The 13,717-nt window shown below is 39.0% G+C and overlaps 1 protein-coding gene across 3 annotated transcripts in view; it reads right to left on the reverse strand.

The window, feature by feature from the left end:
- The window catches only part of PACRGL (parkin coregulated like), a 78,225-nt gene that overhangs the window by 19,103 nt on the left and 45,405 nt on the right, over nucleotides 1-13,717 (reverse strand). For 2 of the 3 annotated variants that reach the window (XR_014296719.1, XM_082653964.1), the window contains exons 1-3: nucleotides 5,798-5,923; nucleotides 2,032-2,099; nucleotides 1,767-1,915 (exon numbers count right to left, since the gene is read on the reverse strand). Coding sequence is in view for 2 of the 3 variants with exons in the window: in XM_082653964.1 (XP_082510090.1) it covers nucleotides 1,767-1,915; nucleotides 2,032-2,083 (201 nt within the window). In the remaining variant the exon portion in view is untranslated. Of the gene's footprint in view, nucleotides 1-1,766; nucleotides 1,916-2,031; nucleotides 2,100-5,797; nucleotides 5,924-13,717 lie in introns of those variants that run through there. The other variant, XM_082653965.1, reaches the window with a different exon arrangement.

Genomic DNA, 13,717 nt, shown 5'->3' on the forward strand with positions numbered 1-13,717 from the left:
AACACATGCCCAGATGTGTCTGCTTAGATATATAACTTCACAACTTTCAGTTTTTCTATATAATTATTTTATGACTAAATTAATTCTATATGCACTCTCAAAGATAATTTAAAAGATGATCAATCACAACAGTTAAACAATCGCAGCATACAGAATCTCAATGTAAGTGATCAGAGGCTTAAGAATTTAGGCACAGAAAGTAAATATTTTGCCACATGGTACTTTGAACATAATCAAATGAAACATAGCCGTCTAAATTACAAAATATAAACTTACTAATCTATTTTAAAGATACAACTAGCTAAAAAAACTTTTTAAAGTCACATGCAGTAATTTTAAAATGTACATAAAAGTCTAAGTTTAGAACGAACCCTTTTTCCTCTGGAAAAACACATATGTTTTAAGTAAAAATACATAAATGACATTTCATTAAAATATAATATTATAATAAAAGATTAATTTACAAAGCTCAACCTATGTTCTGTGTGACAATTCACAGCAATACTAACGTTTCATTTATCTAATTATAATTCCTGCTAAGAAAAATGTAAGTCTTAAAAACTGTGTATAGATCAGTGAGTTCTCATAAAGTGAATATACCTGTGTACCAACACTCAGGTGGAAAATCTGAATGTTACCGGTGCCTCTTTCCAACCCCTTTCCACCTTTTCTCCCAAAGGTAACCACTATCCCGACTTCCAACTGATTTGCTTTGGATCAGGAGTTTTTACATATCTTAGACATGGTCTTTTCTAATATACCCTATTCTCAAGTCAAATCGTTAAATTATTTCCCAAAGCTTTTCTTAATTTTTAATAAAATTTAGACTAGGGCCACTAAATATTACTAAAGTTTTTCTTTAAAGAAAGGGAGAAAATTGAAGTGTCACCATAAACTCCCTCAACGAAATATGAGAAAAGGAAGCAAGAGCACAGAGATATCAGGGCATTTTTCACGTGTTTGATTTCCTTGACACTGCAAATTACAGAAAGAAGTGAAGGAACACAGAAGCTTAAACTATTTTCCATTTTCCTTTTATAAAGTCAGAAAATCTCCCTCTGCCCTTGGATAGTTCATTGTATCCTTACTTAAGTATCTGCCATATTTTACCTGCCATCAAAGTCCATGTCTCAGCCACTCTCATAATCCCCTTTAAAGGCTGAAACCATTATCACCTTACCCTATATAAGGCTGGGCCAGACACCATCTGGTGATGGAGCACAAATGTGTTCACTTTTTGGATAAACTGATCTAGAAACTTACAATTACCCACGTTTATGTACATGAATCTTATGTTTGCTAAATGTGATTAAATTGCTGTGAGAAGGCAAAAGAAAACTAGGGCTGTAGTTAAGAGTTCTAGTGGAGCTCATTTATAGATGATAGACAAATGGTCAGAGACTTTATGCAACTATAGAAGCATGTAATTCATCCTATGGCAATTGAATACAAGTTTACTCATTGATATTAGGAAGTACAATAACCATAGTAAAGTAAAAAAAAAGCTGATAATGCAATTTATTTTATACTCTACAATACTCATCCATGAATGTGATAGGATATACCAAAGCTGGTTTTTACTTTACACCGTCTCACTTCCACACTCACATCATTATCTCCATTCTTCATCATGATTACCATATGCCTTCCTTCACCACTAGCTTAAAACTAACAAACAAAAGAACTTGGGATAGCATTCAGAATGGCTCAATAAAATGTCTACTACTTTGGAAATCTACTGAGTCAGGAATCTCTTTGGTACCTACAGGGTTAATTGTTTTAGGGTTAAGTTTATCACTTGGTCGAGGATGTCTTGCAGATTCTGGAGAACTGGTTGACGAGGAGGATTTCCTTTGTTGAACTGTAGTCCTATGTTTTATTTGTGCACTTGATGATGTCCTTTGATCACAGTTATCTGGAAGAAACAGAATGTCAACAAGGAAGAGGTGAAAGCTCATCCTGCATCCATCAGTATAACAGAATGTGTCATTAACAAAATTTACCTCTTCATTTAAAAGCAACATTCTGTACCTGTCACTCTGCTTCTTAACTGTACGCCTCTATGGCACTCGGATTTCTGCATTGCTTCTCTTTTGCTCCTGCAGTCAAATGAAACTTGATTTCAACTTTTTTGGGGAGAAGGATTCATTAACAATATAAAGACCAAACAGAACAGAGTAGGAAATACAGTAAAAGAGCCACAAAATAGGTATGGTATGGAACAAAATACCTGAAAGACCAATAAGAAAATATGAAATTATATCAACTTCAATATCGATAACAGTAAACTAAAAACCATCTGTAAGAAAGTAAGATGTATAAAAATATGCATTTTTCCATTCAAACCGTCAAAACATACGTTTAGAAACTCAACTGTAATCCTCTGGCTATATTCAGAAAATGCAGACCAGATTTCTGGAAAAAGTGGTTGGCATGTCCCATATTGTCTTCACCTTCTCTGGCCTCCGTATTTCCAAAGTTCCAAATGTTAACATCTGCATAACAAGTCCTACTTTTCCAGTGACAAAATGAACTCTCCTACTAAATGTACCATAAGTTCCCTAAATTGAACGTAACCAAAACTGAAGTTATCACACTGAAGTTATGAACCTCTTGTTAATTCAAGGTACAACCAGTTTTCTGGTCCCTCAGGCTGAAAAATTTAGGATCTCTGTTGTCTCCTTTTCTTCCGTTTCCTACACTCAACCCTACAGATGTGATCAGTGTGGTGTGACAAGGTAGGAGCTTTGGGCTCAGATCTGGGTCTGCATCTCATCTCTACCAATTATATGTTTAAGAATTTAAGCAGATTATTTAATCTCTCTGAGCCTTGACTTCTTGACCTATGAAAATGGGGGAAATAATACAAACCTATCAAGGCTGCTATTGAAGGTTAAATAAGGTAATATATAAAGTTGCTTATCCAGTAAATGGTAGTTCACTTCTCCCTCTTTCACAATTCCCTCTTTTCTGCTAATGGGAGAGCTCTCATTCATAGCCCTTGATTCCCTGCCTAATCAAATTATTTCAAGGAATCTTCCACCACAACACTCAGACTCATACACTCAACTGCCTGCTGGTATTTCTAGGTCTAGCTCCAATCCCAAGTGCCATGCAGCCTTTCCTGATCTTCTGTTTCTCAAATGTCCACATCCATAGCACTCTGATTTATGCACTGCTTCCTTCTTATTTCTATCTGGTTACTCCATTCCCCCATTTATATGACACTGCAATTATTCTTCCATTAGAGCACTTCCCACTTTAAGTCTTTAATTATTTTTCTAAAAGATCTGTAAGATCTTCTCTTAAGGCAACACAGGTGAAGTCTTCTTCCACTTCCAAATGACAGCTTTTCAAATATTTGAAGACATGGGTCATAACTCCTTAGTTTTCTCTTCTTCAGGATAAATGCTGATGCCTTCTTAAATGAGTACTAACATGAGATTATTTTAATTCACTTGACAAATTAGAAATCTTCACAAGGACAAAGCTCCATGTAATAACATTCAGCCCCCAAATATTTCAAATACGATGTGACCAAAGTACCTTGTAAAGATAAACTAAATGTTAAGATTATTTCTGTACACAGAATAATTTTAAATTTCAACGTTCTTGATTTAATATACTAATTTTCTCATCCTACTACCAGCAGATGAGTTACTTCCCAATATTACACTTCACATTCATCCCCAAGGCATTTTCTAGAAATATGGTAATTAGCTCATTAAATTTGTCAGATAATATTCTAAGATAAGCTAAGGCAGGCTTTAATTACGTCAACCTAATACTGCACTTCAGTGATTATTCAACAAGTATTTACTGTTGCACCTGGTCTCTGTTTTGAGAACTCCTGATGGGGAACAATATGATCTAAGTTTCTGTTTAATAAAAAAAAAAAAAAATCTGTGTCAAGGAAACTTGAGTTTCCTCAAGTCTATAACTGGGGATAATTACAGTAACTAGCTACTCTAAAAGTAGATGAAGACTTTAGAAAAGTGGTTGGCACATAGTAAGTACTATATGAGTTTAGCTACTGTCATTTTCTTTATAATGGTACAAAATGTTTTCAGTATTACTAATAATAGTGGGGGTCAATGTAACTAAATTATGTCTTCTCCTTTTTGAAAAAATTGGTTTAATACTTGTGCTATCAATTTGAAGACCTGATTTAAATTCAGTATTTTTTTTTTTCTGGTTGTAAATTGTAATAGCTGTCATATCTGAAAAAGATGCATCACAAAGATACCTACTTACAAACAGAAAAATAGCATTGTTCACCACATCAAATCATGATGCACATTTTTCAATATTACCTTCCAATTCTGCAAAAGTTGTTGTTAGAATGACTCAATTTCTATCTATCTCCTTTTATGTCACATAGCTGTTTCTGTAAGGCACTAACACGAAAGTGCTACGTTATATTTTGAATACGTTCAAAAAGCCACTGAAACTCTTCACTTGACAAACATGTTAGAAAGTTGAGCTTCCAAGGGTTTTAAGTATACAGGACAGTTTTTATGTGTAATACAATTATGTAATTTTCAGCAACAATATCAAAACATATACACACACAATGATGCAAACATTTCTCTGTCCACTTCCAAAACACCGTTAGTTTCTTTCCAAAACAATTAGTTTTTCAGTTACTGTTAAAAGTATCACCCTTTCCATTACAGACAAATGAAGTGTACTCAATTTTTAAAAATAATATCCACCTCGCAGCATACCACTGACAGCAAACCCAGAGCATAAGTTGTTTGTAAAGGGAAAAAAGCTTAATTCATCTTACACTAAATTCTTTTGAGTGCTTTTTGGTTAAATAACATGTGGGGTGATGTAAAGGGTTAATGGTGGGAGGAAGTGAAAAAGTAAGAACTATTTTGTGTTCTAAATATTGCAACAGACACCCCTCAATCTTTTACAAAACAATATATAAATCCTAAATAGACACTAAAATCCATAAATCCACTTAACCCCATCACCTAAACTATGTCACAGTATCAGAGAGCAAACAAACCAAGGAGGCCCCCACTGTGGACCCCTCATTTTTACCTCAGGTTTCCTTAGATGCTGCAGGTCATCTACAAGGGATTATAGGCATCTGGGTCAATGCCAGGAAAGCGTACTCTTTTTTCATTGTTTTGGACAGTTCATATAACCTATTTCTTTTCCCACATGCATTTTCTTCTCGCACTTGGCTTTGAGACCACTGCACTAAACTATCTGGCAAATTCTCAGAGGCAGAGGCCACTTTTTTTTCCCCTACTCTCTAATCTGGTGTTTGGGAAGTTCCAAAAGTGTAATAGGAGCCCCACAAAAGAAGATGAGCTCCATCTCTAAAACTCCTTCAAATTCCAAAGAACAGCGACACAGCCCAATATTCACCTATCCCAATCCTTTTCACCATAAAGTACTATAAATCCAAAGAGCCAGTATTAAGGGTCTTAATATCTTTCCATTTTCCTAGCCTCTCCGCCTCCAACACCACACATTTCCAAATACCTAAGACCAGTTCAGAGCCGGGATGTTGTCAAAGTTAGAAAATGAGAAGGACATGGAGAGAAAGCTGTGGTTTTTTTTGTTTTTTTAAGAAGGTCGGGGAGAGTGGGAGAAAGGCGGCCAGTTTCAAATAAGGCCGACAAGGCAACTCTCGGTCAAAGCCCGACCATGAAGGGCGAGCTCTTGGCGCTCAACATCTCCAGGCTCCTTAGCAACGTGGTCCGGCGGCCATAGCAACAGGCCAGAGAGGAAGTCTCCTGCTCCGAGAGAATGCGGGCGGCACCACGGATTCCCGCACCTGCGCCGGTCACGGCTCCAAAGACCCGTTCCTACCGCGCCTCTCTCCCGCCGCGGTCTGTAACACCAGCCGCCACCCCACGTGGGGCTTTTGCCCAGCGCCCGCTGGGCCAACAGCTACAGGTCCCGCCACCGGCCGCTGGGGCCCCGGAAATGAGGTTTCGCAGCATTCCCGGATCTCGCGGCGCCGTGCAGTGACATCAGACGCACGCCGCGTCCGCTAAGCCAATAGCAGGGAGATCGCAGAGGCTCGCCAGGCGGGAAAGGGTTGCCCTGGCAACGAGGCGCTGGGTTTTGAAAGGGAAGCTCGCGAGCTAGGAGCTCTGTCTCCGGGGACAAAGGGGCTCCTGGTGGAGGGTATTTTAGGAACAATAGAGCCAAGGAGCAGAGGGGAGCACAGGTTCCTTGTACCTGCGCCGCACCCTCTCCGCAGTCCGTGTATTTAACTCGTATGTTTTTCTCTCACTCTTAACTCGATGTTCTCCAAGTATCTTGCCCTAAACCCTCTGAGAGCTGAGGACCACCGTGAACTCCTGCCCCAGACTCTTCTGCGGAGAGAGCCCTCTGCCTGCCCATCTGTGGAATTTCCTTCCTGTCATATCTTACTATATGCTGTTGCAGTCAACTACATAATACATCCATATATTTTTTAAAGTGTGTTTTTGTACTCCAGATTATTTTTAATAAAACGGATACTGCAGGAAAATGCGTGTACCCTGGCAATTGCAACCAAAAGCAGTAAAAAACCCAAGCCCTTTCAGACCTGTCCACTGTGTTCCTTTCTAGTGTCCTCTTCTGTTGTCAAGCCATAGTCTTAACTTTTCGCTCAGGTAATAGCTAACTAGACAGTTGGCATTGTCTGAACACTGCAGGCAGTGTAATCCTTCCCTGCCCTTGTAGCGCCATTCTTTGTACCTGAATTGCTGCCTCAGAAGCATCTTCACTAGGCTGTGAGTTTCTTCAGGACAAGGACTGTACCTTTTTCCATTTTGTTTCTCCAGCTTCTAGCACAGAGTGGAGACTCAGGAAATACTCTTTAAATAAATGCAGTGAACGAATGAATTCCATGTGTATCTAATTTCTCTAATGTTCTGTGAACCTTGCATACAAGTTTATATTAACTTCTAAATTTCATTATATTGCATTTACCTATCTTCTCCACTAGACTGAAATTGTTTCCATTACTTTTCTATCTCCAATATCTAGCCCAATGCATGTATAAGTAATTTTTTAAGGAAAAAAAATCCTATTTCTTAGCTATTATCACCTTATAATCTCTCTTCTCCAGTTTCTCCAAGACTTATTGTATCACCTTCTCCCCTTCTTCACTCCTAGCCTCTACAATGGCAGACTTGGCAGCACCTAGCTCATGACCTTTTAGCCCCTCTGCCTGGAGAGTAAGAATAATCCGTGTTCAATACTGCAGAGAAGTGAAGAGCACATGTTCTGAAGTTAGGCTGTGTAGGTTGGAAACCCAGCTCCTTTGCTTCTCAGCTGTGAGGTCTTCTGCAAGTCATTTAACCCCTCTTAGCCTTAATTTCCTCATCATAACAGGGTTCTTGTAAGACTTTCTACTTCATTTTAGAAAAATTAAAAAAACAACAACAGAAAAAACAGGTCCACTGGCTTTGTGACTTGGTCTGGATATTATGCAGTAAATGGTGGATACTTTCTTGGACATAGTAATTTGAGAAGGCTGTGAGACATCCAGGTGTAGTTGCCCAGAAGGCAGATATGGCCATCTAGAGTGGAGGGGCAAGAGCTGGGTGAGCTGTGGATTTTAAAGTCATCAGCACATATGTTACCGACCAGGGTTCTTGGCCTCCTTAATCAATAGAAATTGATAAGAGGCCAGACAAGAAATTCACACAAGTCTTTGCTGGGGTTCCTGCTGCAACAGGAGGGAGCGAGAACAAGTAACAGTTTCCCTTGCTCACTCCCTGAGGGGAGTGAACTTGTTCCTTACACAGGATGAGGGTAAGGGGTGGGTCTGTTAGGGGCAGGGGTGGTTTAGATGGCCTGTCCATCCCCCTTGGTTTGTGCTGTGTGGGTTTTTGGTCTTTTTGTATCTTGTTGTCCATAATTTGCCCCAACTGTGCACACATGCAGTTATTTTTAGTCCCTTACAGTTTCTTTGTATTTTGTTGCTGGAGGAGACGTTTGTCCAGGTGCAAGCACTGCAGCAAAGGGTCCCAGGCGCCAGGTCCCAGCCTGTCTCATATACACAGTAAGTGAGGCTATAGGAGTAGATGAGGTGCTCCAGGGAGAGCGTGCAGTGTGTGAGAAACAGAGCTGGTAGTGAGCTTCTGTCTCCTAATTCTGTCCTGGTTCCAAGGTTTAATTTTTCAAGGTTCTTTTTTTGGAGAGAGAGAGGGAGAAGGGGAGGAAGGCTGACCTATGTGTTCAGCGATATGGCAAATAGCATAAAAAGACAGAATGTGCCATATGTATCTCCCCTGTGTCCCTACAGACTTACTCTATACCCTTCTCCACCCTGCTGTATACTCTGGAAAGCTGATCTGTGTGGCCTGGCATCAGCAAAGCCCCCATGCCCTGTGGCTTGCATTTGGGACCGTTCGGAGGGTGGGGAGGGCAAGTAATGATTGGGGATGATTAGTTGGTCTGTAATTTGTACAAAAAGGAACAGAGTTTCTTTAAAGTAATTAAGACAAGCCAATAATACCTCTGATATGTTCTTTAAAATGCTTGGTGACTAAATACATGTAGTTAAGAAAAATTCACAAGTGAAATATGAATCAAAAGACACTGTCTCTTTGCACTCAGATCTGGACCTTGACTCTGAATTATGACTTATTCTTCCAAATCTTCCAAATAATGACTGATCATTGAACTTGGTTTTGGAAACTTCAAAGCCAAAAATTTGACTTTTGTCAGTTTCTTTTTATGATGACATCCCCCTTCCTGAGGCAATAAGCATTAAATACTATAGCTGAAGATACTACTTTTGCAGAAACATTTTTTATTATATTAGTTTATAACCCATTTTGGGATCTTTTATAGGATATTTTTTGTTCCAAGGTGCAAGTCAGGATAATATGCCATGTAAAGAGTTTTTCATCCCACTTAGTTCAAATATAGCCTATTAAATTGAAGGCTAGAGATAGACAGGAAAGGAATGGGTTTCTCATATGTCTATTAGAAAGTAGAAAATTAACCACAATTAAATCAGTTCATTAAGTCCTAGGTAATTAATTCTTGTTCCGCTGATCTTGGGTTAATGATTCTTCTTTCATAAAATCATTTGCAACAGGGCTAAAAGAAATGGAAAGCCTTAGCTTTCTCTACCCTCTGACAGGTGTCCATGGTGATGATGTCAGGTTATAATGGAAAACCTGTCCACACCACTTCATTCTCTATAACGTCAGTGGTTAAGACTATCTGGTACAGTCTTTTGCTGAGGCAATTGTTTTGTTTGTTTGTTTTGGACTTTTGACTTAATTTCTGATCCGTGGCTTGTGGAGGTATCTTTATGTTCTTGCTACTCATGGTGTGGTTCTCAGATCATCATCATCATCATCTAGGCGCTCGTTAGAAATAAAGAATCTCAGGCCCCACCCCAGGTCTACTGAATCAGACTTTGCATTTCACCAAGATTCCCCAGATGAGGAAATGTACTTTACAGCTTAAAAAGCATTGATTTAGGCACGGGTGAGGGAGAAGCAGAAACTGCCTCTTGATGATTAAAAGTGTTTCCTCTTAAAGTATTATAAAACCCACAACACTTGAGTGAAGGAGAATGGAAATCTTCATTGAGGTACAATGCATAATAATTTTATAGTGATTTAGTCAAATATTACACTGAGGGTAAGAACATATTATGAACATTCAGGCTGTTATGGGTTGAATTTTATCCCGTCAAAATTTATATGTTGAAATACTAACCCCCAGTACCTCAGAATGTGATCATATTTGGAAATAGGGTTGTTGAAGATGTAATTATTTAAGAGGAGGTCAGGCTGGAGTAAGGTGGGCCCCTAATCCAGTATTTCTGGTGTCCTTATAAAAAGAGGAAATTTGGACACAGATATACACACAAGGAGACAGAACACCACGTGAAGATGACGGTAGAGACTGGGTGGTTCAGCAGAAGCCAAGAAACACCAAAGATTTCTAGCAAACTACTAGAAGCTAGGAGAGAGGCATGGAACAGATTCTCCCTCAAGGCCTCAGAAAGACCCACCCTGCTGACACCTTGATTTATACCAGGGATATATCAACTCTCCAGCCCTCTGTCATAATTTAGTCTACAAGAAACTTGATCACCTTTCCCTTCCACAAGGTATCACACTGATCTATTACATTGATATCATTATACTGATTGGACCTAATGAACAAAAAAGTAGCAAACTACTTTAAGCTTATTGGGAAGGCATTTGCTTGTCAGAGTGCAGGAAATTAACCTAAATAAAATGCACGGGCCTCCACGTCTGTGAAATTTCTAGGGATTCAGTAGCATGGGACATGTTGAGATATTCCTTCTAAGGTAAAGGGTAAGTTGTATCTAACCCCTCTTCCAACACCAAAATAGGCACAATGCCCACTGGGCCTCTTTGCATTTTGAAGGCAGCTTATTTGTCATTTGCATGTGTTACTCTAAACCATTTACTGAGTGAACTGAAAAGCTGCGAGTTTTGAGTGGGGCCCAGAACAAGAGAAGGCTCTGCAACTGGTCCAGGCTGCCTTGTAGGCCATTCTGCTACTTGGGCCACATGATCTCACAGATCCAATGTGCTTGAAGTGTTGGTGCCAGATAAAGATGCTGTTTAGAACCTCTGACCTAATGCAATCATTTGATTGATGTGAATAATAAGCAGGTTTTAAAACTTTTCCAAATTCTCCCTTATTCTTTATTTTTCCCTCTGCACACTTCACCTGATGCGATGGTTCATCTTGTCTCTCAACTTGGCTGGGCCACAATATCTATGTGTATGGTCAACCAGTATTCTGGGTGTTTCTGTAAAGATGATTTTGGATGAGATTAACATTTATATTAGTGGACTTTGAGTAAAGCAGATTGCTCTCTATAATGTGGGTGGGTCTCGTCCAATCAGTTGAAGGCCCCAGTAGAATAGAAGAATGACCTCCCCTGAGCAAGAGGAAATTCTGTGGTCAACAGTCTTTGGACTTGAACTGCAACATGGATCTCTCCAGCCTGCTAGTCCACCCAGCAGATTTTAATCTTGCTAGTCTCCAAAACTGCATCAGCCAAGTTCTTAAAATAAATATTTCTATATATTAACACATCCTGTGCGTTCTGTCTCTTTGGAGAATAATACAGTAGATTTCTCCATGCTGTGGAGTAATTTCTAGTTGCCTAACAGAGCAGCTTTGAAAAGCATTACCAAAGATTTGTAAAATAGTTACTCTGTGATCCAAATCTCTAGCTCTCAACTCCACAAACTCAAAAATACTTGCTGTGTGTTGAGAGGCACTGGTCGAATTTCGTCCCTAGATCCCACATCGGTTTAAAGAAAGAGATCAGTGCTGGAATAAATTGAGTAAGTTCAAAGAACAGAGTGAAGACAAATAACCAAGTTAGCTTCATCAGTGATGTCTATACATTTTCTAATTAACGTCAAATACATTTAGGATGAAACTTTCTTGAATAGCTGTCTTGGCTGAGAAGATAACCAGATAATTGATAAATCTTGGGTTTACTGTTTGCTCCACATAATCTTACCTGACTTGCTATGGTTGAGCTATGAATAGTGGAGTTAAAATAAATTTAAGTTGAATGTGTTTATTATACATTAGAACTTTTATTCAAATTTTTTAAAGAATGAAAATATTTTAAAATACTAGATGGTGGGATGAATTGGGAGATTGGGATTGACATATATACACTAATATGTATAAAATGGATAACTAATAAGAACCTGCTGTATAAAAAGTAAATAAAATTTTAAAAATTTTAAATTTAAAAAATAAAATAAAATACTAGATAAAATACCACCAGCACTTATTCATTTCTCTAATATGCTGCAGGGAAAGGAAGATCCAAAAACGCTGATTAAATTTTAACTTTTAGACACTAGATGGTGCTGACTAACCATCTCTCTCTTTCTCTCTCTCATTTTTTTGCCTTCATAGCCTTCAACCCCAGTTAATGTTTTCTATTGTCAGCTGGCAAACTGAAGAGAGGAAGAAATATAAAGGCTATTTACTGAAAATGTTGAACAAGATAGAGGTTTATTAATGGAGAACCAAACACATATTGTAATTCAGTTGCTGGCAAAATTATTTTCTTTATTGTCATATATCTGTATGGTTAAAAGCAGGAAATAAGACCAGCACTGAAAGGTGGACAAAAAATATGGTCTGGCTAAGTGCAATCAGCATTGACTGGCAGTGGTTATCTTGACCAAATAATGTGGAGGGAAATGACTATAACATAATACATCTGCGGAGCAGCTTTGAAAAACTGTTTTTGACCACACATAATAGACCATTTGCCTTTTCATCATTCCTGCACCCAAGAACACTAGTAGGGCTTGCAAATGTTAGAAAAGATTCTTTCTCTGGAGAACTTAACCTGAAAGTAAAGAGAAAAGGTCCCTGTAAGAAATTTTCTTGGAGGCCTAGTATTTGACTTGTATCACTGCTTGGCCCTTTGGATTCTATTTACCACTAGGCTTGTCTAGCCTGTATAAATCATTCAGTGTGGTTTATAATGTTCTTTCAGTGATGGTCTGATTACAAAGTAAAGCTAAGATTAGAAATCAAGTGAGACATGAATAATACTACCTACTAGTTTTAAAAACATTTTCAGAGGCAAAATTCTGAAGTTAAAATGCTCCAAGATCTTTGATAAGATAAATGGTGAAGATTTGGAGAATATCAATAATGAAGCAATCCAAAGAACATTGTAGGCCTTCCTCCCTGAAAGCCTAGACTAGGGAATATTAAAAATCACAAATGTTGAGCAAGGTATTTTTGGGCCTTGAAAACATGTTGAAGCAACAAGGGAAGAAAGTATTAACGTTCAATAGAGTGCTTCTCCGAAGGGAAAGAGGCGATAAACAAGGTTCAATTTAACAGCATCTGAAGTATTTATCAGTAATTTTAGAGACAGGCTAAGGAAGATCACCTTCAACAGCCAAAGCTAGCATAATGGCCCTAATCAGGGCAGCCCCCAGCCCTTCAGCCTTCTTCCTGCTTCCTTTCAGGGCTGGAGTCAATCTATTACCAAGGTTGTTGCTCCAGAATCAAACCCATGTGCCTCCCTCAAATAGAAACCAACTACTCTTAGCAAAGTTTCGGGAGGAAGCAGCAAAGAGAAAAAAACAAGAACATGTTAGAGCCAGCTGGGCCCAAGATGGCAGGAGATTCCACTTCCAGTAGACCTTGAGCCTCACTATACACTCATTGTAATACATTAGCATATGCTAAATGACACACCCACCAGCACCAGGACAGTTGACAATTGCCATGACAACAACCGGTACAGCCCGTACTAGGACTGAAAAAGAGAGCTGCAACTATTCCAGGTCCAAACCATGCCCCAGTACTCAGATAACTCATGAATATTCTTCCCATTCTTTCCAAATCCCTCCCTTTTACTTCTACCCTCCTCTATATTTGCTGTCTCCTCTCAAATTGGGTTGAGAAGTTGATTTGCAAACTAGGTTCCAGCTCCTCCATTCTTTGGCCATTGAATAGAGCTCATGCTGTTCCAGTCTCAGTATCGGTTTCCTTATTGGCTGTGTACGTTGGAAAAAGAACCTCCCTGGCTGAGACAGGGGGTCTTGGGACGGGCTAGGACCCTGGCACAGGTCTGGTCAACCAGTTTGGTAACAAATACTCAGGATATCTGGGGAGCCAAACTTTCAAAATATGTTAGGGGACTGTAATCCTCCAGGGCACAGCCCCATCCTATTTTTATTTATGAATAAGCATTTCT

This window comes from Grampus griseus (genome assembly GCF_964374135.1).
Source record: "Grampus griseus genome assembly, chromosome: 4".
NCBI lineage: Eukaryota > Metazoa > Chordata > Mammalia > Artiodactyla > Delphinidae > Grampus > Grampus griseus.